Below are 27,974 nucleotides of genomic sequence, written 5' to 3' on the forward strand. Positions count from 1 at the left end.
TATGACAAAACAGCACATTACTCAATTCCACATGACTCAACATTTATTTTTTAACTTAGAAACTGTAATGAAAGGCCATGGTGCTTCACAAACTGGTTATACTCCGTGGATATCAAAAATAAAAAACTGAAATATCACACTGCTAGTGAATATTGCTAGCACAAATTCACCAGCATAACGTAAGCAGGCATGACCCAGGGCAGATTACAGATTGCAGTAAGTTTAGGAGCTCCTTTGCTGAGAGTCAGAGAGATTCCTGCGACTTCATGGGACATCTTCAAATGTAGCACAGGACTTTATTTCCCATTCTGCTATTCAGTAACTTATTGGGATGGAAAGAGCCAAAGATGTTGGTTAGATAAAATGTAGTCCTCTGGAAAGTCCATATTTACTTCAGTTGCCAAAGAAAGGAGGCTGGTCCCATGTATTGATCCTTGCAGGAGCTCAGCATTCAGTGTTGTCATGAGTTCACACTTCAGTCAAAGCTGATATTCTTATTAATGGCTACTGCTGAAGTGTACATATGTCTTTTGTTTTGTGACCGAATAGTATTACCTACAAAAGTGAGGACAAAACCCTGGGAGCCTGCGTGTTTGTATCCTCAGTTTGTGATAGTACACTTCTGGGCTTTGGGAGCTACAAAGCTCGCTCCTTCCCAACCCAAAGCGCATTTTTGTCTCTTGATGAAACAGTCATTAAGCCAGTCTATTGAGTTCAGACTTATCCTGTACATCTTTCTGATGGCTCTTCTTTTCATTTTTCTGTTTGTATCTCATGTGAAAAAACACACCCCCGATAACAAAACCTGAAAAACAGAGAGCGCTTATCAGTAAAGGGAAGAGAAAACTTTCTGAAAAGGTATTTCAGCAAAGGATCTGACACCCGCACTGTAATATCCGTACTGCTTTACCTCTTGAACAGAAGCAAACGGCTTCGGGGAATGACCATGAAGCGTCGGACCAACAGCGGTTCAGGGACCCGAGGCACTGGTGGGCAGGGTCAGATGCCTCAGGGCTCAGGAGACTTCCCCCAAAGGAGAACTTCTCCTCTAGGATCTGACCAGGTGGCAAAGTGTCTTTTTTAGCCCCCCTCCCTTTGAGTAGTGATTTGTCATGTTTGTCTTGAATTGTAGTCACTGGTTGTTTGGGTTTTTTTTCCCCACTGGAATGGCAATTCTGTCACAGCAAAGCTGAGACTACTGATAGCAAAAGTGTTCTTCGGGAACCCCTTGGAATCTGTTAGGAATAGTTGATGGACCCCAGAGATTTGTGCACCTATGGCCGAGAATGTCTGAAATTTTCTTCTGACCGGGATTAGAAATGCTTATACCCTTTATCATCACTTGTCATATCCAGTCCAAGGTGTCTAGATGTCTTCATATGCATATATACATATATATATGTGTATATATACACATCAAATACGCATATTATATTTGTATGTATATATAAGTTTGATCTTTTAAAATCATGATAAACTCGTTACACTGTATGTAAATTTATTTCCTCTTTATCAGTGTTACATTATCTATCACTTTCAACATCTCTTTGTTCCTTTACTAAAGTATATAGGAGTGCTCAGCTGCTCCCCTTGCCCCATTCATTGCTCTGAATATCTGTTCTGTAGTCCTTATTTTACATTCATATTTGTGGTATCTGAGTAGTTAATCAAGGAACATCCCTAGTATCTGCCACATGATATTTATTCTCTCACCTGCTTCTCAGTGGGAGAAATACTTTCCAGGAGAGAGACAGTTTGTCTTAATCCAAGAGTTTCTCCCATCAGAATGGATTGGCTGAGGGTTTGGGGTGTATTTTTTGTTTTGTTATATTTTGTTTTCCAGTGTCTATGCTCTGTGTTTCTTTTATAGAAAGTAAGATTACAGAGGATCCTTGCTCTTGGAATGAAAGGTGCTGAGGTCTGAGAGAGTCCTTAGCTCATGCAGGAGTTAATTCTGGTGTCAGACAGGCCCCCAGGAGACGGCTGTTTTTATGGTCATATCTTCTGAGCTTCAAGGCCAAACTCAATGTTTGTAATCTCCGCAGGTTTCACAAAATCTTTACATACCTCTCATTGTTTTTTCCTTGCCCATCTCCGATCCCTGTTAAATCTACCTGAGAGGCTATAATCTGATTTTGCCTTTACAGTGAAAAAAATTTGCTATTGAAAAAAGCTCCGTATTCATTTCAGGAATTCTTTTAAAAATCCTTCATGAGCTACAAACACTGTGTTTTTTAAAAGTCATAAAGCAGTAGCAACTTTTACTGTCCTCTCTGAAGCTGACCAGCTGTCTTGTAATGAAAACATCTTTAGTCAGTTATTGAACATAATTTTCACTTCAATGTGGCACTATATGAAGTGAGGGATCAGACCAAGGCATTATGCAGAAATAAGGGGTGTGAGAAGCTTGAACAGAGATGATAAAGATGCAGTTTGAGGGGTTTCTCTGTCGATTGCATGATCTGAGTACGGCTTCCATTTTAAGTTCTTTGAATTCTTTTTTCTCTTTTTGTCTTCAAAAGACAAACGCATATGCATCACATGCATCGGCACTTCCTCTTGTTTTGGGGGTTTGTGTATTACAAAAGAAAGTCAACACAGAGCTTTGGTTTTATCTTTTCAGGTACTGAACTTGTTCTTGGGGGCTCGTTCTCTTTTCTTTTAGAATTGAAGTAATGGTAACTTACATGAGTTCTTGGGGTTTTTCCCTTTTATGCTCTAATTTAATCTGACTCTTGAATATGAGGTCTGTAACATATTTAATTCCTTTTCTTTGATTTTCTCCATGGGCCTTTCACACTCCCTTCCCTCTCTACAGCTGAGTCACAGTTTTCCAGTCTGGCTTTTGTGACCATCACATTCAAAAATCACACAGGACTGAGCAGTGAATTCTTCTTGCTCTTCGCTTCCTAGGGGACTGCATCCCATCAACAGTCATCCTCACTACTTTTGCACTTACATTGACAAAGAGAATATTGAAGGAGCTAGAGGATGTTATGGCAGGACTCCTCTCGATCATCTACAAAAGGTGTTGGGAGTCTGGGGAGGTCCCTGCTGACTGGAAGCTAGCCACTGTTATTCCAATCTACAAAAAGGGCGTGAGGGAAGACCCAGGGACCTACAGACCTGTTAGTCTAACCTCAGTTCCTGGAAAAATTATGGAGAAGATCACACTGGGTACTACTGAAAGGCATTTAAAGAATAATGCAATCATAAGGCACCATCAACATGGGTTCACAAAAGGAAAGTCCTCTTTAACTAATTTGATATCCTTCTATGATAAGGTCACCCACCTAGTGGATGAAGGGAAGGCAGTGGATGTAGTTTTCTGGATTTTAGTAAGGCTTTTGATACTGTCCCTCACAGCATCCTTCTGGACAAGTTGTCCAACTGTGGGATGAGCGGGTTCACGGTGCGCTGGGTGAAGAACTGGCTGAAGGGTGAAGCTCCAAGGGTTGTACTGAATGGAGCTACATCTTGCTGGCGACCGGTCACCAGTGGTGTTCCGCAGGGTTCAATTCTAGGGCCAGTTCTGTTCAATATATTTATCAACGATCTGGATGCAGGAGTTGAATGCACCATTAGCAAGTCTGCTGATGATACCAAACTGGGAGGTGCTGCTGACTCTCTTGAGGGACAAGAGGCCTTGCAGAGGGATCTAGATAGATTGGAGCATTGGGCTATGATTAATGGGATGAAATTTAACACGTCCAAATGCTGGATTCTGCACCTAGGATGGAGTAACATCGGGCACAAGTATAAATTGGGAGAGGAGTGGCTGGAGAGCAGCCCTGCAGAAAGAGATCTGGGGGTGCTGGTTGGCAGCAGGCTCAATATGAGTCAGCAGTGTGCCCTGGCAGCCAAGAGTGATGATCCCACTGTATTCAGCGTTGGTGTGGCCTCACCTTGAGCACTGTGCGTAGTTCTGGGCACCACAATTTAAGAAGGATGTGAAGTTCCTTGAATGTGTCCAGAGGAGGGCAATGAAGCTGGTGAAAGGGCTGGAAGGAATGTCCTATGAGGAGCGGCTAAGGACTTTGGGCTTGTCTAGTTTGGAGAAAAGGAGGCTGAGGGGCGACCTCGTTGCTCTCTACAGGTTCCTGAGGAGGGGAAGTGGAGAGGGAGGTGCTGATCTCTTCTCCCTGGTATCCAGTGACAGGACACATGGGAATGGTTCAAAGCTGTGGCAGGGGAGGTTCAGACTGGACATTTCTTTACTGAGAGGCTGGTCAAACACTGGAACAGGCTTTCTAGAGATGTGGTCAATGCCCCAAGCCTGTCAGTGTTTAAGAGGCATTTGGAAAATGCTCTTAATAACATCCTTTAACTTTTGGTCAGCCCTGAACTGGTCAGACTGTTGGACTAGGTGATCATTGTAGGTCCCCTCCAACTGAAATTATTCTATTCTATTCTATTCTATTCTATTCTATTCTATTCTATTCTATTCTATTCTGTTCTAATAAAAAAAAAAGATTTTGTCTTGTTTTGGAAAAAGTTTTAAGCTACTTGTTGAAGTTGCATCAGCTCATGCCTATAAGAACATAATACTGTTCACTACCGCTTAACAGTGTAACTGTACTTTGTTCATGTAAATGCCAGTTTCCCACAACTCAAAGCAATTCTCTGTCCTGGTTTCGGCTGGGATAGAGTTAATTTTCTTCCTAGTAGCTGGTGTAGTGCTGTGTTTTGGACTTAGTATGAGAATAATATTGATAACACACTGATGTTTTAGTTGTTGCTAAGCAGTGCTTACACCAGTCCAGGACTTTTCAGCTTCCCCTGCTCTGCCAGGTGCACAAGAAGCTGGGAGGGGGCACAGCCAGGACAGCTGACCCCAACTGGCCAAAGGGCTATGCCATACCATATGGCGTCATGCTCAGTATAGAAACTGGGGGGAGTTGGCTGGGGGGCAGCGATCGCTGCTCAGGGACTGGCTGGGCATCGGTCAGCGGGTGGTGAGCAGCTGTATCACTTGTTTTTTCTTGGCTTTTGTTCCTCTCTCACTCTCTTGTTTTCCTTCTCATTACAATTTATTATTATTTTGTGTGTGTGTGTGTTCCAATTATTAAACTGTTCTTATCTCAACCCACAAGTTTTCTTACTTTTGCTCTTCTGATTCTCTCCCCCTTCCCACCGTGGTGGGAAGGGTGAGTGAGCAGCTGTGTGGTGCTTAATTGCCGACTGGGGCTAAACCACAACATTCTCCATATGAAAAATGGAAACCTACAAAGCTGAACAGGCGAATAAAATCATAATTGTAAGCTACAGGTACAGACATTGTAAGCATGACACCCAAGTCATGGGTTTGCAGCAATCATGATACACAATCATGAGATCTTCTCTCTTTTGGTCTTTATGCAACATTCATGACAGCTCTTCACCCAACAAGTGAATCAGTGTCAGAAATGCAGCAGTACTATCATATCTCAGAGACCTGGCTTCATATCAACAAAGAAAAAGTGACCTACCAATGATAAGCAGGACCCCAATAAGAATCCCAATTGCCTGGCCTGTGCTTGGCCAGGAGTGCTCACGCTGTACTTCGATAAAACACGACTTTTCACTTGAACACTTGCAGATGTTTACTGCAAAAAGAAATGCCGTGAGGTTAATGAGAAGTTTAGTAGTCCAGTTTGATTATTCATAAATGTAACTGTTGTCTTGAAATGAATAATTCTGTGCATAGTATACCTTCAAGATTCACTTGTCTTCCCAAAGGTGGTTTTCCATTGTCGCTAATTATTACTGGAACATTATACACCTTCTCTTCAAAGTTAGCATGTTTCGGAGAGAGGTAAGCATGAGTAGCTGTAAGTAGGAAATGGGACGTTCATGTCAGCACAAGAAAGAAATTTAGCTCAACATTCATACCAGCTGCAAATGTTCTTTTTTAAGGCTGCTTTGCACATGATGGTAGTTTCTGTTTTCCCCCATGTTTTCCCAGCTCTCATTGGTTTGCAGACATTAAGTCAAAAGGGACCATCTGAATGCCTAGTCTGGCTTTCAGCATAATATGGTCAGAGAATTTCCTTCCTAACTTCTACAGCAGGCCAGATCTGATCTTGGGTAGTGCTACACTGATAGCATCACATCTAAACCAAGAATATCGCCCCATACTCATAGAAGCCATAACCAACTTAAATTGTTCTCAAGATCACTTAGTAGGACAGACCATCCTTCTAGCGCACTTACACTGTCACATCTAAGACTCTTTAAAAACTTGGAAAAGTAAGACTATAACAATCATTGGGATCAGACCAAAGGTCTATCAATGTCAGTATCTTGTCTCTAGAATAAGTGGAGATTACAATAAAAAAGCAAGCTTGTATTTTGTTTTCTCCTAATGCTCTCCCAGCCTTCAACCATCTTCAGCTCAGGGACTTCTTGAGCTAGATGTAATTTCTTGCTTTGAACGTGTAGAAACTTTCTACATACACAACACCCTGTGGCAACAAGTTCCACAGTCAAGTACCTCCTTCTTCTATCCGCACTGGAAATAACTCCCATAAGCTTCATTTGAGGCTCCCAGGTTTGTGTACTGGAAGAGAGGGCAAATGATGAACCTTTGGCCACCCTGACCATAGCATTCATGATTTTATAGACCACTGTTGTACTTTTTTCCCTACTCTCTTCCAAGCTAAAAAGTAGTAGCTTACTTTGCTGCTTCCATACGCTTCCTTATATCAGGCTACTCCATAACTCTGATTATCCTTGTCACCCTATCTGAACCTGTTTCTAGTTCTACTGCATCTTTTTGGAGATGCAGAGGCCGGAGTTCAAGATTTGAACAAATCATGGATTTATACAGGGGCATAATCACAGAATCACACAATCATATAGGTTGGAAAAGACCTTTAAGATCATTGAGTCCAACCGTAAACCTAACACTACCAAGACCACCACTATACCATGTCCCTAAGCACCTCATCCAAACGTCTTTTAAATACCTCCAGGGATGGCGACTCAACCACTTCCCTGGGCAGCCTGTTCCAATGCTTGACAACCCTTTCAGTGAAGTAAAATTTCCTAATATCCAGTCTAAACCTCCCCTGGTGCAACTTGAGGCCATTTCCTCTTGTCCTGTGGCTTGTTACCTGGGAGAAGAGACCGACCCCCACCTCTCTACAACCTCCTTTCAGGTAGTTGTAGAGAGCGATAAGGTCTCCCCTCAGCCTCCTTTTCTCCTGGCTAAACAACCCCAGTTCCCTCAGCCGCTCCTCATAAGGCTTCTGCTCCAGACCCTTCACCAGCTTTGTTGCCCTTCTCTGGACACACTCCAGCACCTCAATGTCTCTCTTGTAGTGGGGGCCCAAAACCAAACACAGTATTTGAGGTGTGGCCTCACCAGTGCCGAGTACAGGGGCACGATCACTTCCCTAGTCCTGCTGGCCACACTATTTTTGATACAAGCCAGGATGCTTGTCCTAGAAGGAGATCAGGTTGGTCAAGCAGGACCTGCCTTTCCTGAACCCATGCTGGCTGGGCTTGATCCCTTGGTTATCCTCTACATGCTGTGTGATGGCACTCAGGATGATCTGCTCCATCAGCTTCCCTGGTACTGAGGTCAGGCTGACAGGCCTGTAGATCCCTGGGTCCTCCTTCCGGCCCTTCTTGAAGATGGGCGTCACATTTGCTAATCTCCAGTCAGCTGGCACCTCCCCAAATAACAGATAACATAATTATGTTATCTGATTTCTTCTCTGTTCCTTTCCTAGTAATTCCCAATATTTGATCTGCTTTTCTGAACACTACTGATAATTTGATCTTACATTTTCATGGAACTGCTTACAGGTCTCACTCCTGACTTGTAATCGCCAGCTCAGCACCCACGATTTCAAATGTGAATTTGGGAGTCCAGGGTTCATTTGAATCTGCCATTTTATTGTTCAACCAACTTAGTCTTGCAAGGATGTTCTGCAATTCTTCACACTTGGTTCCTACTCAAATAACTTTGTATAAAGAGTAAACTTTGCCTCCTCATTGCACACCCATATTTATTGACCTACACAGCTCCTAGCAAAAACCCCTTTGGAAAACCACACATGAACTTCCTTCAGTGCAAGAGCTGACCATTCACTCCAGCTCCTGAATTTTAAATGATTATTTATCCTTTCAAAACTTGTCCCTTTCATATCATGGCAGCCCAGCTTTCTCTAGTGGGACATTTCCTCAAATGTCTTTTAGGAATTTGGACAGGCTCTATCAGCCAAGCACTTACCCATGTGCTTACTGATCGCCTTCAAAGAACTCCAGTTGGTTTGTGAGGCATGACTTCCCTTTGCACATGAAATGTCAGAAATGGACAGTTTGCAACTGCTCTATTTCTTTAGCAGAAGTGATTTGTATTCATTTAAGCACACAGTACATTTTATTCTTATGTGTTTCTTCTCTTGTAAGTACTAGTGAAATTTTAGCTTGCAACATACTAGACTTATCTCTTGAAAAAATTATTAATGACTTAGGTGTTCAAATAAATACATGCCAAAATGCACGTAATTTCTCAACAATGTAATTTTTTTCTACATGGAATACTGGATATGCAATAGTAGGAATTAAAAGGAGTTCAACATTTCTTTATGTTTCCCGGAGTACTTGAAGAGTCCCATATCATTATAAGAATAGCTTTATTAACTTACCATTAACTTTTGAGATTTCCCAATTATTTCTTGTATTCATATCATCCACGAGAGAAAAAGTAAATCTTGAATAATACCGCTGTTCATCATCATCAGTAGCTTGAAGGAAAGCTCTCTCTCCTCCAATGAGCGGGTGGCAGAAGAAAAGTGGGTAATCCATAGCTAACCGTGGAGGGTTGTCGTTCACATCATGTAAGTGTAGTGTCAAGGTTGTTTTGGATTTCTGAGCTGTATTACCTGCAGAGTTTGACAGAATGCAAAGTTACATGCACATCTTGGACTTACACGCTGGGTTGTTGCATTTGCAGCTGTTGTACAGGTACACCACCAGGCAGGCAGTGGGAGGTGGTATTCTGTCTGCAGGCTGCAGAGGCAAGGTCTCAGGAGGCCTGAGGGACTCGTGGTAGCCACCACCACTTTTTAAAAAGTATGGTTTGTTTACTCCCAACTCTTGCTAACTACAGAACACTAGCAAGTGAAAGGAGGCAGATAGACCATTGTATTTAGTAAGTAGTCACGTCCATCGTATCTGGTAAGTGGTCATGTCCAAGGTGACCAGTGCTCTTTAAAGCACTCTTTTAAGCATGAAACTCCTTAAGTTTCCCATCTCTCTTCTATATATAGGAAATGCAAGTCAATCTTCTGCCTTGGGGCCAAGACAGGGGGCCCAAGAAGAGCTTTCAGAGCCCTGTCATTTCTCCAGCCTGTTCCTGCAGGAACAGCCCCACTCCATCTCGGTGCTCAAGGAAGCACTCCTTTTTCCTGACACGCAGGAACTGCGTCTTTACCCATATCACCCAAAACAGTGGCCAGCATTATTGTTTATCTGTGTTTAATAAGGGAAATCTAGATATATACCTCATTCAATCAGATATAGTCCAGAGTTTTTAACCCCTATTCAGTGTAAATCACACAATGAAATCTCCCCAGATGCACTATCTGAAAGATTCTAATGGCTGGAACTAGGAGCCCTAATATATTTCTGACTAACTAGTGTATTAGTCTTATTCATAATAAAATGAAATCCTGTACAAGGTTGCAAGTTACTCTCCAGGTATGTTTTCAGGAAGCCTAAACATACCTACAAGAAAGAATAAATATTTATAGCTGTAGAGAAAAAAAGTGGCAGAAAATGTTGATGCTGAAAATACTGAAGAAATTCTAACCTTCTCTGTATGCCATGTGGCTCGCACAAATATAACGACATATGATAGCTAACTTCATGAAAGCTGTTTTAATCCTCATTATCTACAACACCAAGATTTATTTTAAGAAAGTTAAATTCTTAAGAAATATATACTTCTAAGGATACATCACATGTTCCTGTACTTTTCATGGGTTTAGTCATGGGAAGTATGATAATTCCTCATAAAGCAGTAAGGGCAGGGGATTCCTCTGTGTGTATATGTAGTTTTTTCATAGCTTACTTAGCTCTGATGCAACAACATGAACTGTGTAGATTTCTTCCTGTTCTCGATCCAAAGTGGAAGCAGTGTATATATGCCCAGTGGCTGAATCAATCTTCAGCCATTTCCTTATGTCACCTTCTAAGGAGTATCTTTGGAAAGAAATAAGAAAAAATTCACATATACTATTCCAAATCAGGAAAAATTGCTGACAAAGCAAATACTTATTTATTGATTTTAGGCGAGTGGCTTGATTACAATTGTACTCGAAGAGAGGGTTCTTGGAAGAGTCCCAGTACTACAGCCAACCAGGAGAGAGAGACAGAGGAAGGGAGGCCAAAATCATTGAGAATAAAGAGTGAGAGCAGAACCGTGGGAACACTACTGTTCCTCCAGCCTGTGTACTGCAGCTCCACCTTCCTCCTAACTGGGAAACCTGGGGTGCTCCTGAGCTTTTGGTCCAGAAGTGCACTCTGTCCCAACCCCATGTCCCTCTCTCCCCATCACATCTCCAATGCCTTAGTTTTGATGGGGGCACAAGCCAAAGGCTGGGGGGCAGAGGGAGCAGTGCAGCCAGGCACCTTTTTTTGGATCAGCAAGGGGCCAGGACCCCAAGGTAGACTGCAGTGGTTATCTGCTGCCAGTCTGGAGCAGCCTGTAATTACCATCGGGGCAGCCTTGGAACAGAGAGTGCTTTCAACATAAGCACATAATTGCCTTTACATTATTGTTTAAAAAAAACCCAAGGTCTCTGGGTATTTACTTATACAAATTTAACCATGAACATATCACCCAGTTAAAGCACAGGCATTTGCTTCAGTAGATGTGACCTGACCTTCTCATTCAACGCTTTTGTTCTTGCAGTACCCCTTGCGTTAAAAACAGCATGCTGACATGCTTGTACATCTTTTACTTTTTATACTTTTTTTTAATGTCCTTTAACCTATTTTTTAGCAGAAATTTGGTTTATGGAAATATGAATTCCTGTCATTTGTCTCTGTCATCATCCCCCAGAGCTTCTGGACTATGTGGCTCACTTTCAAACCAGTTTGACAGAAGGCCAAACATGCTAAGTTCCCAAAAGTTAGGGGAAAGTAGAAAGCCAGATGAGAAACCTCTGGGAATAAAACTGGGAGGCCTAACAGTCATATTCTGTAACTCCATTAACTACTTGGTGTTTTGCTGAATTTTAGTTAAATTTCAAGGATTGTTTGTTTTGGGTTGATCTGTTCAGTATCCCAGCTGGGAATAGTGCAGCAAGAGCCACAAATAATTCTTCTGTCCAACTCTACTGTGTAAGGTACATTTACACCATGCAACACTGCACTGTGCATAGATCCATGAGCTGGCAGAGGCTCAAGGTGACTTGACCATACAACATGGCATTGGGCCACCGAACGAGCCAGTCTGAGGTTTTGCATCCCCCTCACAAGCATAGGAATTGTCTTGCACAGAGCTCTGCATCTGCGGTGGAAGTAGGCATATTGTCTTTGGCAGTTGGAAAATAAAATGAATTAATTGTCAATTATAGACTTGAGCTTCACTACAGGTTGTGTGTTTTGGTGGAGAAAAAGCCCTGTGTGGTTTCCGGTGTGACATGAAAAGCAGCTACTGTCCTACTGGTTCCTAGGGGTATGCAGTATATGCTTCATTCATTTGTTAAAGGCATTATGGATGTGGAAACCCTGTTATTCTCAGACCAGCTCTGCCTTTTTCCAGGACACATATATTGGCCGCCTTCTCTTTTAGTTTCCTGGTTCAAGGGCCCCACTGGCTGATGCTTGTCACAGCACAGAGAGAAAGCTGGTTAGAAAAGCACTGCCCAGCAGTCTGCTGCAGGTGAGTCACCAGTCACCACCCCACCACACCTTCTCCTTCTACTAGGAGATGAGACTTTTGTAAAAAAGTCTTTTCCTGAATGCCAAATGTTGGGCATGTTTTCCTTGTACCTCTTTTAGAACAATTTCCTAAATCCTAAATTTGATAAATAAATAATGATCACTCTTTTTTACCGTACAACAGCCCCCTCAGGATCATAGGCCTCCACTGTCATGACCAGGCTACCGACAGGAATGTCTTCAGACACTTCTCCTTTGTAAACTGTCTTGGGGAAAACAGGTGGCTCGTCCACATTTGTTACGAAAACTTTGAACAAGGTAAGGGAGCTTGAGTTGTACTGCACGCCTGGCACCAGCGGTTCGGGGTTTGTAGCATTGATCACCAGGTTGTACATTGGAGCTGCTTCAAAATCAAGAGCCTGGATAAATCAGAAGAAAAAGGCGCTTTAAGCAACAGCCCCACTGCTGTGGGGAGCTCCCATGGGAAACCACAGAGTGCCCCTCTTCTCAAGGAGGAGATTGCATCCCAGATACAGACAAAATAAGGAAGAGCTGTCAGGAGCAAAACGACACTGGGAACGGTCAATTTAAATGAAACCATATGCCTGTTTGGAGGCCTCCTCAGCAACTGCATTTTCTAATAACGTTGCCACCTGCCTGACTAAGTTTAATAACTATATCCTGTTTACAGCAATAGTATTTATAGCTCTGTACGAGAAGGCCTCGGGTGACCTCCGGATGACAAAAGTCATGTGAGGGTTGTTACACCGCAGAGTTTCTCACAATTGCCTCCTTGGGAAAAAATGATGCTGAGGTTGAACCTGAAGATGGTCCACCAAACGCTGCATCTGCCTGCCCTTGGCCCAGCTGGTGGCAGGTGAACTGGATGCCAACAACACGTCACCCTTGGCAAATGAGTGATAGGTTTTCTGGACCCATAGTTCAAGCGCCTTTGAGAAGGCTAATTTCAAAGGGAGAGCACTTTTGCTATTGAAATTCATGGATGTAGCAGAAAGTGTGCCTTATATTCCTGTCTCCAGCATTCAACATATGAGATGTATCACCCACAGCAGCACCCGCTGACCTTGGCTTTGTCACAGTTAATGTTTGCCTCAGCAGGAACAAACTGCCTCTCCATCCTGACATTGAGACTCACTCGCACCTCCCATTGCAAAAGCCACCAATGGCCCAGAGCACCAGCAAGGAGGAGGATCTGCCCCATGACAGCCCACCACCACGACCATAGCCCATGGAAACATTTAGCTGGCTTTATCTTTTCCAGAAATGCTGCTGCAAAGTCACTCAAATAATGCTTTTTTTTTCTTTATGGTACATAAAGACCCACTTCATCAGCCAGAGCCTGCTCTGCTGGAGAAGGGGCCACCAGCAGAGCCAGTGGAGGGAGCTGCTGGTGGCAGTGGGTGGGTAGGGGACAGCAAAGGCAGGAGGATAGATGTGCCTGAGCACTGCACAGGCACAGCATCTGAGCCCAAGAGTGGGGCCTCCTGCAGTCTGCACCATGCTTAGGGTGTCCTCACCCCACCACCAGCCAATGCCCCCCCTGCAAATCATCACCAGGGCATTTATTGGTTTTGACGTATATATATTTCTATAAAGGAGAAGAATAAACCCATCTATTCACCTTGTTAATCTTGACAAACCCTCGGTTTGTTTCAGGATCTGTCTCTATGATGAATGTGTCGTTTGGATCTCCTTCCTTCACTTGGTAAATGATGTAGGAGCTCCCTGTGGCAGGCTCGTCTCCATCGGTAGCTTGAATTTCTAATATCACTGTTCCTACTGGTTTACTTTCTGCAATAGTCACATTGTGATACTGAGGAGAGAGAGATCGTTGAAACATGACACACCAAGCACCATCTGCGGATAAAAACTTGAGCGCTACAACAAGCGCTCAGATGAAGCATCCTACAAGCACGGATGTATTTTAACCCACAGCAGCCGTGTGAGGGAGGGAAGCGGTAGGCGCACTCCACAGCAGAGACGTAACCAGGTTAGAGGGATGTACAAAAGCACGAGCACCCTAGCCACTGACTGTTATATATTTAATTGCTCCATGCACCATAGGCCATTGCCACATTAGCAGCTCAGCTCCATTCGCTCTGTTTGATGTGTGCCCTGACCCAGCAGTCTCATCTTGAGACCAGGTCCTGGGCTGAGACCTTGAGGTGAGAAAGTCAACAGCCTGCTATGTAGGCACCTAGTCTGCATGTGTCTAAGCTCCCGTTATCATCAACAGAGAGCTGGGCAATGCAGTCAGCAAAGCCCCAAAACCAACACAGCTTCCCCAAGATGGGCCAGCTACACCTGATGGGCCAGGCAGCTCTCCTGAGCCCACTTGCCTACATTGCCTACAAGTATGGTGGGAGCTTAGACACCTAAATGTAGAGACTCCAGCCACTGCAGTGTCTGCAGGGAGGCTTGGGCCAGCAGGCAGAAGTCACGGAAGGTCTGCAGGTCTCTCTGCCAGATGCCAGCACCTCCACCAGAGGAAGAGGCAAGAGCCTGATACTCGATCCAGAACAAGGATACGCAGGTATGCATTTGGGCATGGATCACTGAACAGTTGTTTCTGGTTAAAGCAAATAGAGCCTTTGATTCCCATTCACCTTCTGGCTTTTCTGGATACATTAATATTGTGTTTGGAAGGGAACTTGGGAGATGTTAGCCTTTTTCCATTTAGCTATTTTAATTAATTTTAAAGCCTTTTCTTCCCCCTTTCCCTCCAGAACTTACATTTCTGGAATAAACTGCTTTAATAGAATCATTTCTTTCTGTACACATAGTTTTCCACTGAGCAAATTACCTTATATTTCAGAATTAACTATGAGTCAGTTCCACTGTTCACTGTCTAGATAGAGCTTATATGCAGGCTTTGCAGCAATAGCTAGCCTTTATTTTCACTAGTGGATTGCTCTGTTACTTCTTCTGTAAATTGTTAGTTTCCCATTGACATTCTATAGACATTGAACATATGCTCAAACATTTGTCAAAAGTTATTGGGACATCAAAACCAGTGTTAAAAATACTCACATCTGATTTTTCAAAGATGGGAATCTGATCATTGATGTCGATAACATGTATTTGCACATCACAGCGTGTCTGGAATACTACATGGAAAGAGAACAAACAACGTCATGGCAACCCTTCTGCCGAAAATAACTTTCCTCCAAAAGAGTTCACTGTGAGCAAAAGTGAGTACTGCTAGGTTGCCCAATCCAAGCAAAGTCCTGCTGTTGTAAGAAGCACTTGATCTCCAATATCTCTTATCAGTGACAGCCTTACTCTCTATCTTACTGTTCACCTTCCCAATTTCTTCAGCATTGTCCCATCCTGTTTCATTTCATTTCCCTCACTTTTTTTAACCATATCCCTTTACCGGGACGATGGATATCTATGAATTGTGTTAGCTTTCTCAACACCACTTTTGCATGCCAAAAAGCAAGCCCCAGGTTGTTATACTACCTTGTCCTCTTGGTGGGCCATCAGGCAGCACCCTCATTTTCGTTACAGCCAGACTTAAACTTCAGATCTATGTAAATCTTAACCCTACCTGAGCAGGGGCACTCACAACGACGGGGGTTTGTGACTTTAAAAGCATACTCTGTCTGGTTGTGTGCTATTCACATGTAGCTGGGTTTTAGTGTTTTACGGATGTGCTTCATGAGCTGAAAGTTAAGGAATATTCTAAACAAAACTGTCTGGATGGAATTCAAATAAGCATCCAAAACAAATCACCAGCTTCGCCTCCTGCAAGGTTTTCATACAGTCTGCCTAAGTGATGCTATTTCATTTACAGATATGTCACACTGCTTTCTTTACATGCCAGTTCCTCCATCCACAAGTTTTGCTTGACTATAAGGACTCCAGCACAAAGCTTTAAGCTTTAGTATGGAGTTTGATTTCCTTTCCATTCAGTGAACCACAAAGGGCTCCTGGGAACTTACATAATGGGCAAGATTCTTTCTGAAGATTAATTTCAGCTCTTAATCTTTTAAAATACATTATCTGGACTCTCTGAGCAGCTGTGTTTAATTTCTTGATTTTTTTCAGTGAGTCCATTTGAAAGATTTTGGGGGAAAACCACAATCATGATCTCTTCATTTTTTTTCCCCTGTGGAAGGAAATCTCTTACTGGAGTGCTTGTTAACAAGCTTCCCAATTTATCCACGCTCTGCCTTAGAGCTGGTTTCCTTCCATACTTGCACTATGAATCACGATTAACCTCCCTGCATCTCGAGGACGAGGCAATACCGTGGCAGAGCAAGCCAGCTCTCAGTGCTGCTGCCTGTCCAGTGAATCCTCCAGGTCTTCTCCCATCCCTTGGACACTGAGCGCAGGGGATGTCAGGGTGAACAAAATTATTCCGATGTATAACAGCAGGCGTTACATACCTGCATCTGTCACCAGCACCTTCAAGGAATAGTTGGATGCGATGCGCTTGTTTAACGAACGGCTAGTTAACTGCAAAATCCCAGTGTCTTGCTGAATAAAAAACAGGTTACTTGCAGGAACAGAAGGAACCTGACTTTCAATTTTGAACTGCAGACGAGAGTTAAGGGTGTCCTTCTCATCCATGTCCGTAGCAAACACGGTGCCAATATTACTTCCTGTGGCAGAGGAGAGACCGGAGTCAGCCAGGCAATGCAGTGGTCCTATTCCTCCACAGAGGTACACGCTGACAACAGTGATACCAATGCAAAGAGTAGAGGGGTAATAAAAATACCATTGCGTGGAAAGCACTGCATGGACACAATCATTTGACTTCTGGGAGTTTTTCCTTTAGCATCCCAACCAGCTCTTTTGGGCTTGGGGCAGTCCAAAAGGACTGAGCTACGTGTTTTGATCAGAAGAAGTGACTGTAACAACAGACACTTCAGCCTTGAAATCAAATAACTGATGTGAAGACGTAGGGACAGTTTTTGGTAATGGTCCATTGAAGTCAAAGGCATTATGCTGGAGGAGCATCTGGATGAGGGAAAATGGGCTCATGCGACTTTTAGAGCAGTATTTCTTGTACTAGTAATAAAAAGGGTGTTTTTCTTTTTACATTCTAAGAAGTTGTCCAAAACTGTGGTTGTGGGAAAATGCAATTTTATATTTTAAATGGAACAGCATTTTAAAATTATTTTTTAATTATTGAAATCGTTTCCACATGAATTATTGAAGTGAAACCAACAGGGCTATTTGCACAGGAAAACATTTCTCTAGGAGATTTACATTTTACTCTTTGGGATCAGAATTTCTAGCTTTATTTGCACCCAGCTGGAAACAATAACAAGACCAGAATGATGTGTATAAATGAGTAGAAGCTGTTTTCTTACCTAGACCTTCATTTTCTTGAACTTCAATTACAGTGAGGGCCTGCTGGCACACGGGGGGATTGTCATTAATGTCTTCCACAACAACATGAATTTGCAGAGGCTTGTCCACCAGTTCACCCTTGTTATCTTTTGTGACCACAAAAAAAGCATACTGCAATAAGAATATTGAGATTAGATGTGTTGAATGTCCACTGTGACAATGTTTTGCATTTAAATGTGTAACTATGGGAGCATTCCATGCAAATGAAATATCCTTTCATATGTTTGTTCAGTGTTTTCACTCTGTTTAATTCAGAACTCTTCCATCACCCCTTAGTGCCTGAGGTCTGAGTTCTCAAAAGAATTTAAAAGTCCTGAATATTTCACTGCACTGTGAACTTGCTCTCAAAAAAATTCAGGAAAAGCAGTAATATCTCATTTTTGTCACTTTGCACATTCATCTGTCACATGAAGAGATAGGATTTCTCCAGCATATCTGATCTCTGGCCTGTTCTGTGCCCAAATTTCCTCCAAGAACAAAAGGGGACAGAGGGTTTTCTGTCTAAAAGACCCCCAGACGGGGAACTTCAGGGCAACTTTACAGCTGCAACTGCAAGTTAAACTCTGCTTCTGCTGTGGAGAGATCCCTGAGGCCCTTGGGATCTGGAGTATATCTGAAACGTCCAAATCTCCTGCCCTCCACAAATGTCACTGCCTACCTCTTGCTCATGCACCTACAATCCTGCCATGGTTGCTCCATGCTCCATGCGTCAGAAGAGGTTTAGACTGGATATTAGGAAAAATTTCTTTACTGAAAGGGTGGTCAAGCATTGGAACAGGCTGCCCAGAGAGGTGGTGGAGTCACCATCCCTGGAAGAGCTCAAAAAATGTGTAGATGTGGCACTTCAGGACATAGTTTAGTAGGCATGGAGGTGTTGGGTTGACAATTGGACTAGATGATCCTAGAGGTCTTTTCCAACCTTAATGATTCTATGATTCTATGTTGTACATTATACATACACTGTGGGCAGTGATTGCTACTGCCAGACCTGTGGAGAAATGTTGTAGGGTACCAAACTGAAAGCTGTTTACAGTGTAGTAGATGAATGTGCTTTCAAATCTATCAAGTCATTCCCAAACAGAAATGACAAGAAACAAAGCTTTTATTTCTTTTTTTCCCCTCTGTCCTTTCTAGTGAGCTTTCTCATATTTACTCCCACACCAATAATCAGCTTCCTGCTATGATCTCTCCCATCAATGAGGTTTTATTTGTTTACTTACACTATCATCTTCTTCCCTGTCCAATGGTTCGGTCACATAAATAACCCCATTCTGATCAATGGAAAATGGGAGCCTGGGCAGCTTTTCTTTTTCAAAAAGGTCATAAATTACATCTAGTTCATTTGAATGCACCTAAAAACACAAAAATAAGTCAATATAGGAAGTCAGAAGTGTAGACTGAGATTTAACAGGGATCGTTTCTGGACCACAAACAGAAAAGACTGCATTCCTGTTAGCTTCATAAACCAGAAAATTAACAGTTTGGCAGGCTCTCGGGATGAGCTGCGGAAAACCGGACTGATAATCCACCTCTGCTCTCTGAACTGTTGTGGTGAAGCCATTTTACCTCAGTTTCTCCAGCTGTCCAGATGGGCTATGACACTCACTGTTTTATGGAAGGGTTTTGGGATATGGAGCTAAACAGTGACACATGAGAAGAAAACATTATATGTATTTGAATGTCTTGACACTGATTTATTCCATCTCCTTACACTGTCTATTCCGGCCAGTTGTTTTGTTTTATCTAATTCAGAGATGCGGAACAACAAAACAAATATCCAGTACCTATCTGCACATATGTGTGTGCATGCTCTTTACATGCATCAAAGTCTGTGATGACAGATCTTTAGTGGGGTGCTTCAGATTTAAAATGAAATACAGTAAACAGACTGCCAAATTAATGAAGGAGTCGGTATTACCGTTTATGTTTTGTACTACATAGCAGCAACTTCATTTCATTTTCCCCTAGGCAGAATCAACATGTCATTGGCTGCCACATGACATTTATATACAAGCGACCGCAGAATGGGAGCACCGTTGCATATTAGTTTTTCTTCCACCTGTTTTCACTCTGGACTTCCTCGGGCTGTCGCTGAGGCCAGTGGGAATAGCACTGAGTCAGTTACTCTTGCAAACAGGATCCGAGGAATCCTGCCATGTCCAAGGGATGACGGCATTGGGGATGTCAGTGCCAAGGCATTTTTCAAAGTCAAACATTTCTGAAAGGCTGCTGGCCTGTTAGTTAATATTTACTGATGTATACATCGTTATCGGTCTGCAGTTATCAGCAAAATATTTTGCATTTGCACTGTGAAAAGAGGAATACCGTGGGAATGCAGGATGCTGAAGGAGAGCATTTCAGTCCTTCCTAGGTACTTTTGATATAGCAGGTGTGCTGGATGGCACAAAACTGGCCACAGCAGATGTCCCTGAGTGTGGGGGACTGCCCACAGCAGGGTTGCAGTGGAGCTGGTCCCCTGCCAGGCTCTTCTGCGGATGGAAGCTAACCTCAAAATAACCTTCAACAGGTTAGCTCTCAGTTTGCCCAAAGCCTGGAGGGCCTGTGGTGTTAGAGCAAGGCTGGAAGTGCTCAAAGAAACCCATCGGGAGAGAAGAGCAGCACCTCCGGAGAGACACCCAACTGCCACATGTCTGTCTGGGAGCTCCCTTGGGGTGTCTCAAGAGCTTTACCTTTCATATTGTGCCAAATAGCCTTGTAAAGCATCCTTTTTTCCCCAGTCATTATACCGTAACAAAATTCCCCAAGTATTTCCTCTATCCATGGGATATTCTCATACACAGGCAGTGCTAACCACCTCTCCAAACAGAAGGGTAGAGTCCAGTCACTCTTATGTTTGTATTGACTGTGTCTCAGACACCATCAAACCATTAACTTTCATACTAACGATAAGTTAGCGAGACCTGCACTAAAGATCATTTCCAAAGGATACCATATAAAAAATAACTGGGAGGTGCCAAAGTCCTTCTGAAGGGCCTGGTGTTGAATGCAGTGGGGACACCTTCACAGTTAGACGGGAGAAAACGACTCTGTGGCACCAAGGAGAGGTGCAGGGACTGCGGCCAAGGGCCCTACCTGGCTGATGTTGACAGGGTGGACCTGGGTTGAGTTTTCTTGGATGTGGATGGTGGGGGGGACTTTCCACATGCTCTCCTTCACAGTGATGAGCACATCGGCGCTGCTGGTGAAAGCATTCGTTGTCATCCCTGCCATGTCCTTCACAGTGACGACAAGCGTGAAGGTGTCCTGCTTTTGAGGATCTAAGTAATAAGAGCCTAGAGACAGAGCAAAGAGCCAAGTGAAATGAAGCAGAGGCTGTGGAGATGGTTCATCTGCCCATTGCCTCCTACATGCACCATGCTGCTTCATCTGCTCCAGGCTCACTCCTTAGATGGGCCTCTGTGCCAAATCTCAGCAAGTCATTTCCTCTGGCTTCTCTGAATGATGCAGCACAACATCATGTGGAAGTAATCGTATGAGACCTCTGTGCTGTGGTCTCATCTTGTGCAGATGCATCACTGAACAGCCCTCACTCCAGTTAGGCACTTGTTCAGCCCAGCAGAAGAGCAGGGTTTTTTAAATCACTGCAGTTTAGTTGGGATCACATGGCTGGCCGAGTTGTCTCTGCATTTTTCATGTTACTGATTTTGGTTTTCTAGATTTCAAGGAAGAGAATTAATCCCAAAATATGACTCAGCATAGTCCTGAGGGCCAAAGGATCTACCTCTCTTCTCAATGTACTTTTAGATCCCAATCTCCATTTCTGCTAACTTCCCTTGAATTTGATAGGACACAAAGTTCCCCAAAATCAGGGCCTCAGTGGAGTATGTCCCACTGACTACGTTTATTCAGAATCTAACATCGGAGCTGTGTTGTTGTTTTGTTCTTAGGTACACCCAAGAACTCATGCTTGCTTTTTGACAAATAAGAATCTTTTTTACATACCCATCTTACTCGGTGAGATTGCTCCAGTTACACTGTCAATCTGAAACAGCATTTCTGTATAAGGGTTGGGAAAATGATGGAGAATGCTGTACGTCAGCTGTGCATGGGGAGTGGTAGGATCATCACGGTCAGTGGCATGGACGTACATGAAGGGCTTGCCTGTTCAGATTAGAGAAGAAACAGTGGTAAGAGGAGACTGAAACCTCACCACATAGTCCATTCGAGCAGAGCTCTCAAGTCAGGAAGGCAGCTCATGGGGAGCTGCCGTTGTTTCGTAATACATCTCTCATGGTAAGCCATGCATGGGGGGGGGGGGTTACATTGCCTGTGCACCACCCCACAGGTCCTGCCTCCACCAGCTGTGCTTAGTACGTTCACAATAGGTGTGAAGACCAGTTGATGAAGAAGGTGACAGAGCTAACTGAGAGAGCTATCTACCACCCAAGAGTGCCTGCACCCAGAACATAGGTCACTGGTATCTCTCTTTAAGGCCACTTTGCAGTCCTTACACAAATCAGTTCAACCCAAAGTAGCTTGAGAAAAATGCCCTACAGTGGTGACACAGTTATAATTAAAGGAACAATCATACAGTGAAAAAAAATATGGAAATGCATGGTATCATAAGGGAATTTTTGCCTTTTGATCACCAATGCAACATTCAAAATCTTTTTGACTTGGATGCAGTTGAAGAATACAGTAAAATATTGCAGAATAGTTTTCTGACCCCACAGAGTTTTATATATGTATTCTTCAGCAAAAGTTTCTTCTGGAGTCCATAGTCACAGTGATAACAGCTGGCTGAGTTCTTTGTTTCGTTTCCAAGATGTGGGTCTCGAACTGCTCTTTGATACTTTCCTGATTTCTGGACTGGATCACTGTAACCCATAATCTAAGACTCTCTCCTAAATACTAAGATTCAGCCCAAGTTCTGAGAAGCATCAGTCACAGTAAACACATTGCCCATATCTACGCTGGCATTTTATTTCACTGATGTGCAGAGACTTACATATTCTTAGCATTCTCTTTCTGTATAGTCTTGGCAACCTTTAAACTTTAAACTCCTTCTAGCATAGGGTTTTTTTCAGTGCAATGGTGAGGGCAGCAATATTTGCCTGTTAAGTGATCCTTGCAAAGCAACAAGTACTATGAAATATTTCTGATTACACTCATCCCTTTACACCACGTAGTGGTCACCTCTTTGCCCTTTCATTATGTTGTACATATTTGTATCCTTATTTTGTACAGTCCTGTGGGAAGGAAAACTGATCTTTTTTCCGCTTGTTGAAGTATAGCACCCACTTTATCCTCCTGTTTAACTCATCTACCTAGCTTCCTATTAACTATAATATTTAATTACTGTGATGATTACCTGGACGGGAGTTCTGCCTCACTACTCCAGTGTACTCCTTCTGGTCAAATTCTGGTGGGTTGTCATTGATATCCTCCACATGTATTGTAACAGCGTATGGACCTTTCACTACCTTTCCCTTTTCATCCAGACTTTCCACCTTGATTTGGAAAAAGAAGGAACAGCAAAGAAATATTTTCATGTAGGTAAATTAAAAGACATAAATGAACATCAGGACATCAAATGCCAAGTCATTCTTACTGTAACACAAATCTGGTGAGAGCCATCACTGCATGGTTCCATCTACAAGGACAAATTTACCATGGTAGCTCACTGACAATAATTCACCACAGTATATAATGCCAACAAAACAAACTAACCTACTCCTGCTTCTGATAACACTTTTCAGAGGGCAATTTCTCACTTCCAGTCTCAGCACACTACTTGTATTCTTGCACAGCTCATGATTTTCTTTAAATAGAAATAGATACTTTCTAAAGAACAAGGAGAAAACCCAACATGATATAGTGGACTCAAGTGCACTATCATAAACATGGACCAGAAAAATAGGCTGATCTAAGTGTTTCTAAAGAAAACTTAATTCTTAGTTCTGATTACATTTTTGTTCCAAACAATTTGACTTCTTATTTTTCAGCCTTCTTTGATTTTAAAGCACTGAGTATATATTATGTCTGTCAGACTTTATTTTGTTTGCACATAATAAATGAAATCATGATCATTTATGCCTAACCAACTGTCATTTTTCAGTTCTGTCATCACTTCTTCTTGTCTGTAAAGTATTCCCATGTTTACGGTTAATAACTTCTGGGGCTAGAATATTGTCATTTCTAACACCATTCCAAGGGTGCTTTAGAGCTGAGAACAGGAAACCATTAAACCTGAAGTGCTAGACTTTAGAAAGATATAGCTAAGGCTAGCTAAAACATCATCATGCACTTTGTCTGTTCAGATATTGATCCTCTCATGATCATCTCCTTCTCAGTTGCTAGTGCCTCAGAAAAAGACGATACCATTTTTGACACAGAATAAGAGCACAAGGCTATACTGAGACCAAAAGATCACCTACCCGCTGTCCCACTCCCAACAGTGTTTACAATGAGATCCTTATGAAAAGAGTATAATAGCAGGATAAGCACACAATGCTTTTTCTTCTAGTAGCCTCCGACATCTGCCAAACAGCTTTCTGCTGTTATCTAACAGAGATTAGATTTGTGTTTCTGTGTCTAAATGTCATTTACTCACACCATTTGTCACCAAATAGATTATAATCTTCCTAAATAGATTATAGTAGTTTATTTTCCCATTCCAGCCATGGAATTCACCCTATCAGTCTTCAGGGCTAACGAGCGAATCTCATTCATGGGGCCAGATTTCACTTCCAGTCAAGTGTCCTCCTCATATTAGGAGAATTAAAGGATTGATGTTGGCATCAGGGTAATTTTTGTTTTCTCAACATAACCTTCCTGGGCTAAGGAGCCTTTTCCTGTGCAAAGTCTTTCAGAACTATAAAACCATGTGTCTTTCAGCAAAACTCAATATTAAAAATGAAAAGCTGGCTGTAAACATAGGCAAAAGAAAGAATTTGAAATTTCAACAGTTTTCCATTAATTTCAGGTTTACCAAAAAAGGGTGAATACAAATAACCCTCCATTCCTATTTTTCATTGAGTTTTTACCTGCAGCCTGTGCACTGCTTTGGTCTCCCAGTCCAGAGACCCATTGAGATACAGGATGCCTGTCCTTGGCACAATGTCAATTATTCCATCTTTTTCACCCGTCACTCTGAAACTCACAGCAGGTGGCTCAGATGTGAACTAGAATGAGGAAAAATCAGAGGGAAAATCATCCTTTGTTCAGCATTTTCACCATAATCGAAATAATTTCATGCTTTCGTATATTTTAAAATCTATTGCCAACAGTGTGCTTGGCTGGGGGAATGATATTCCAAGAGTCTGCTCAAACAAATCTGCTCTTTTCTGATCCTCAACAGAGGAGTTTTCACATTATTTCCTGAATGCTGCAGGAAATCCCAACTGTGGTTTCTTTCCAAAGCAAATGACTGCTTAGGACAGGGCTTTGTCTGAGCACGGGAATGGAAAAAAATGACACACGTCCTCCATTTGCCTGGGAGCTGGATCTGTCCTTCTCTGGTTATGGCTTTGGAAAGAAAACCTCAGAGCTGAAGGAAAATGATGACACAAGTTACATGGAAACCCATTCTCTGGGAATGCTGATTTTATTAACCCCTGTCTTAGGATATCCCCTTAAAATGTGTTTGAGAGAAGGGGTTGTCTCCTGCTTTTTGCATGTAGACTCTTGAATTCCCAGATAGAGGAAGTCAAAGCTAATTTCAGATCCTCTTGGGGGACTGTTCTTCCCACCAGCACAGATGACAAGACTGCCCGTGAAGTCAGTGTGTGCAAACGATGGGGTTTTTGACGGGAGTGGATACCAAGAGACGCTTGATTACCTGGTAAATGAAGCGCACTCCCCCTCCTTCTGGAACAGAGAAATTCATGTCCTTCAGAGGCCCAGTTACATGCAGGTCCTCCAAATTATGGCACAGAGCCTGTGAGACAGAGAGGGATGGAGGAAAGCAGCTGAGGGATGCCTGCTGTCACCACACACGAACAGCAGCTCTCCATCACTGAGCCTCTTGCAAGTTATTTTGCTGTAGTATATGGAAGAGACTCTTGCTGGTTTGCACTGAACATCTCCGGGTTCTTTAGTGCACATCCATTTTTAAAAGCAGTGTTATTTATTAATTAATTTGAAAACAAACCTTTGGGCCCTGCCCTTTTCTAACCACTGCATAATTAAATGAGATTTGATCTACCTTCAAGAGCAAACAGAAGCACTGAAGAGCTGAGGGTAGACTGAGAGCAAGTGGAAATTCATAAAAGCATTTCTGGATCACCCCTGTGTCCCCAGCAGGACCAGCCATGTCCCACCCAGGAGTCGCACAGTCCCGTGGCCACAAGAGTGTCGGGAGACCCAACGCCACACCTGGGGATGGGGAGGAATTGGGGCTGCACCCTTTGTAATTTCCTCAGTAAATCCAAACCTTTTTTGTAAGGGAAAAAGGTGGACCTCCCCAGGTCCCCTACCCCACCACCCTCAGCCCCCTGGCGATCTGGGCAAGCTGCTCGGGCCCTGTGCCTTCACATCAGTTGCATGTGAGTGCAAACCACAGCCAGAACAAACATGTCCTGCTGATCTTTGGGTTCTATCTCATGGCAAAAATGCCATGCAAATCTGTCTTGGCCTCTGTTTTCTTCCTAATGGCTGGCAATGGCTTCACTTGGTGTTTTTTCTGGCAAATTTTTTATGAGTTTTATATGAGTTTTATTACCACACCCTCCCCGCCCCCCAGTGCCCAAAGATCTCTGGACACACTTCTGCACTGATGTTTCAGGGCTGTTCTTGCTTTCAAACAAAAAAAGCAAAGCAAAAATCGGCCTCCTAGAGCAGCCCTTGCACACAAGACAATCCAGCCCACGGTTCAGATAATCTACCTGTTTTTCCAAAGGCAAGACCAAACCCCCTGAATGTCTACTCTTCTCTCCCTGATCATGAGGTCTTGCCAATGCTGAGGAGCTGCCTGCCAGAATTAGGGCTCCATCATTTGGCTGCATAGGTAAAACTCCCTTTCTTCTGGTGTAAAAATGACTTTATTCTGCTTTATAGATTCACAGTGCCATTGCCACCCTGTCCATCACCCCATGGAGTTGGGCTCCGGGCGTGCATGTTCTCTGCTGCATGACTTTTCCCCTGGATTTGGTCCTATTGCTGCTGGGACAGCTATTCGGCCTCTCACAGAAAAGCATAACTTACATATTACCAAGGGAAAACTTAATTCTGGCTATGACAAAAACATAGCTGAGTTCAGCGCAATTTACCCTAAAGCGCTGCTGTGTGTGTCACAAGTGGTGTTTGACTAACGCCAGATTCTGCTTAAAAACAGCCAGAGATGCTGCCCTCCTCACCTACAAGGGTTTGTGACTCTTTTTGCAAACAGGAAAACTAGAATATTGTGTGAACTGGGGAAGGAAGGGGGGGATGCTAGTGAGCACTAGTGACAGTAGAAAAATATCCAAAAAAGTGATGGAATAGGGACGCATACCAGGAAAGAGTACTTTACAGCTACCCTTTACTATTTTTCTAAACGCTGACTGCTGGCCTCTGTCAGGGACAAGGTAGCAGGACCCTGGATCTGACCTGCTACAGCTGTTCTCCTGTCGCACTGGTGGGCACAACCTGGCTCCTGGAGGTTTTTCCCAGGGCCATTTTGTGGAGGGGTTTTGCTTGGTCATGATCCTCGCCGTGGAGGAACAAAGGCTGATGCTATAAAACCCAACGGGTTCAAAGTGCAGGCTGTGCAGCAAGTAAGAGTTATCTCTTCTTGTCGATTAAAATTACTTTATGTGGACCATAAATATATCCAAACACATGTCTACAGCATGAATCACTACTCAGGGGCCTGAAGGGGAAACAGGGATTTCTCCTTGGCCCGTATGCGGCTGGCATCCCTTTTGAAGGCAGCTGTAACAGCTGCGGAGTGGCTTCACCGGGGTCGGCACTGCCAGGGGCAGCAACTCTTGACATGGGAAGGAAAAAGGAGGTACTCACTACTGCACATCAACCCCATCCCCAGGGTCTCCATCTTCTGAGGAATTTTTTTTGTAGGCTTGAATTTGACTCATTTTTTATCTTTTCTGTTGATTTCAATTGTAAAGTAGAAGCCACCACTGTAGCCTTTACAGACATCAGTAAGTCTATTGAATTTAATAGATGAGGTCCATAAATAGCATAATTAATACATTTCGGTTCCAGAAAATCCTCTGAAAAGTGATTCACACAGATAGAATAAGGAGGATAAATTAATATGCATGGCTTAAACTATGTGTCATTGTATGTCTTAGAATACATTTAATATGTCAGCACATGTATGGATTATAATACACATGACGCATGATACAGATGTCTTCACTGTTTGGTGATTTGTTGCAGTAATTTTAAATCACGTCTAGCGTGAAATCCGCTTACTGGAAAAAGTAATATCTAAGGAGGAACTACAAGAGGCAAAATAGGTAAATTGCTTTCTTCCAGGTTTCTTAAAGTTTTTTTTCCTAATGATTGACACGTCTTCTTAACTTTTGGCCATGGGGTCACACACGTGTCGGGGCCGCACTCCCACACCCAGAGTTACAGCCGTTCTGCCAGCACGCTGCCAGCCTGACCTGCCGACTGGGACGCCCCGCGGGTTAGAGCTCAGGGGCTCGCAGGCAACCTTTGCCGTTTGCTTCCAGATAAACAAAGGAAAAGCTGTAACTCACCGAGTGAATGGCGAGCAGGAATTGAAGTCCACACAGCTTAAACAT

General features: G+C 43.1%; 1 protein-coding gene across 1 annotated transcript; it reads right to left on the reverse strand.

Annotated features, from left to right (window-relative positions):
- Nucleotides 1–695: 695 nt before the first annotated feature.
- On the reverse strand, nt 696–27,974 carry CDH17 (cadherin 17). Its single transcript, XM_075495747.1, has 17 exons — nt 27,930–27,974; nt 25,064–25,162; nt 24,270–24,407; nt 22,595–22,733; nt 21,226–21,384; nt 20,356–20,555; nt 18,483–18,614; nt 17,223–17,373; nt 16,293–16,508; nt 14,932–15,008; nt 13,523–13,714; nt 12,055–12,299; nt 10,064–10,194; nt 8,637–8,873; nt 5,692–5,808; nt 5,469–5,585; nt 696–805 (listed from the first exon to the last, which is right to left on the reverse strand). Exons 1-17 carry the CDS (start codon nt 27,972–27,974, stop codon nt 696–698), a joined length of 2,505 nt encoding a protein of 834 aa, XP_075351862.1.

This window comes from Mycteria americana, chromosome 2, assembly GCF_035582795.1.
Source record: "Mycteria americana isolate JAX WOST 10 ecotype Jacksonville Zoo and Gardens chromosome 2, USCA_MyAme_1.0, whole genome shotgun sequence".
In the NCBI taxonomy this organism is placed as follows: domain Eukaryota; kingdom Metazoa; phylum Chordata; class Aves; order Ciconiiformes; family Ciconiidae; genus Mycteria; species Mycteria americana.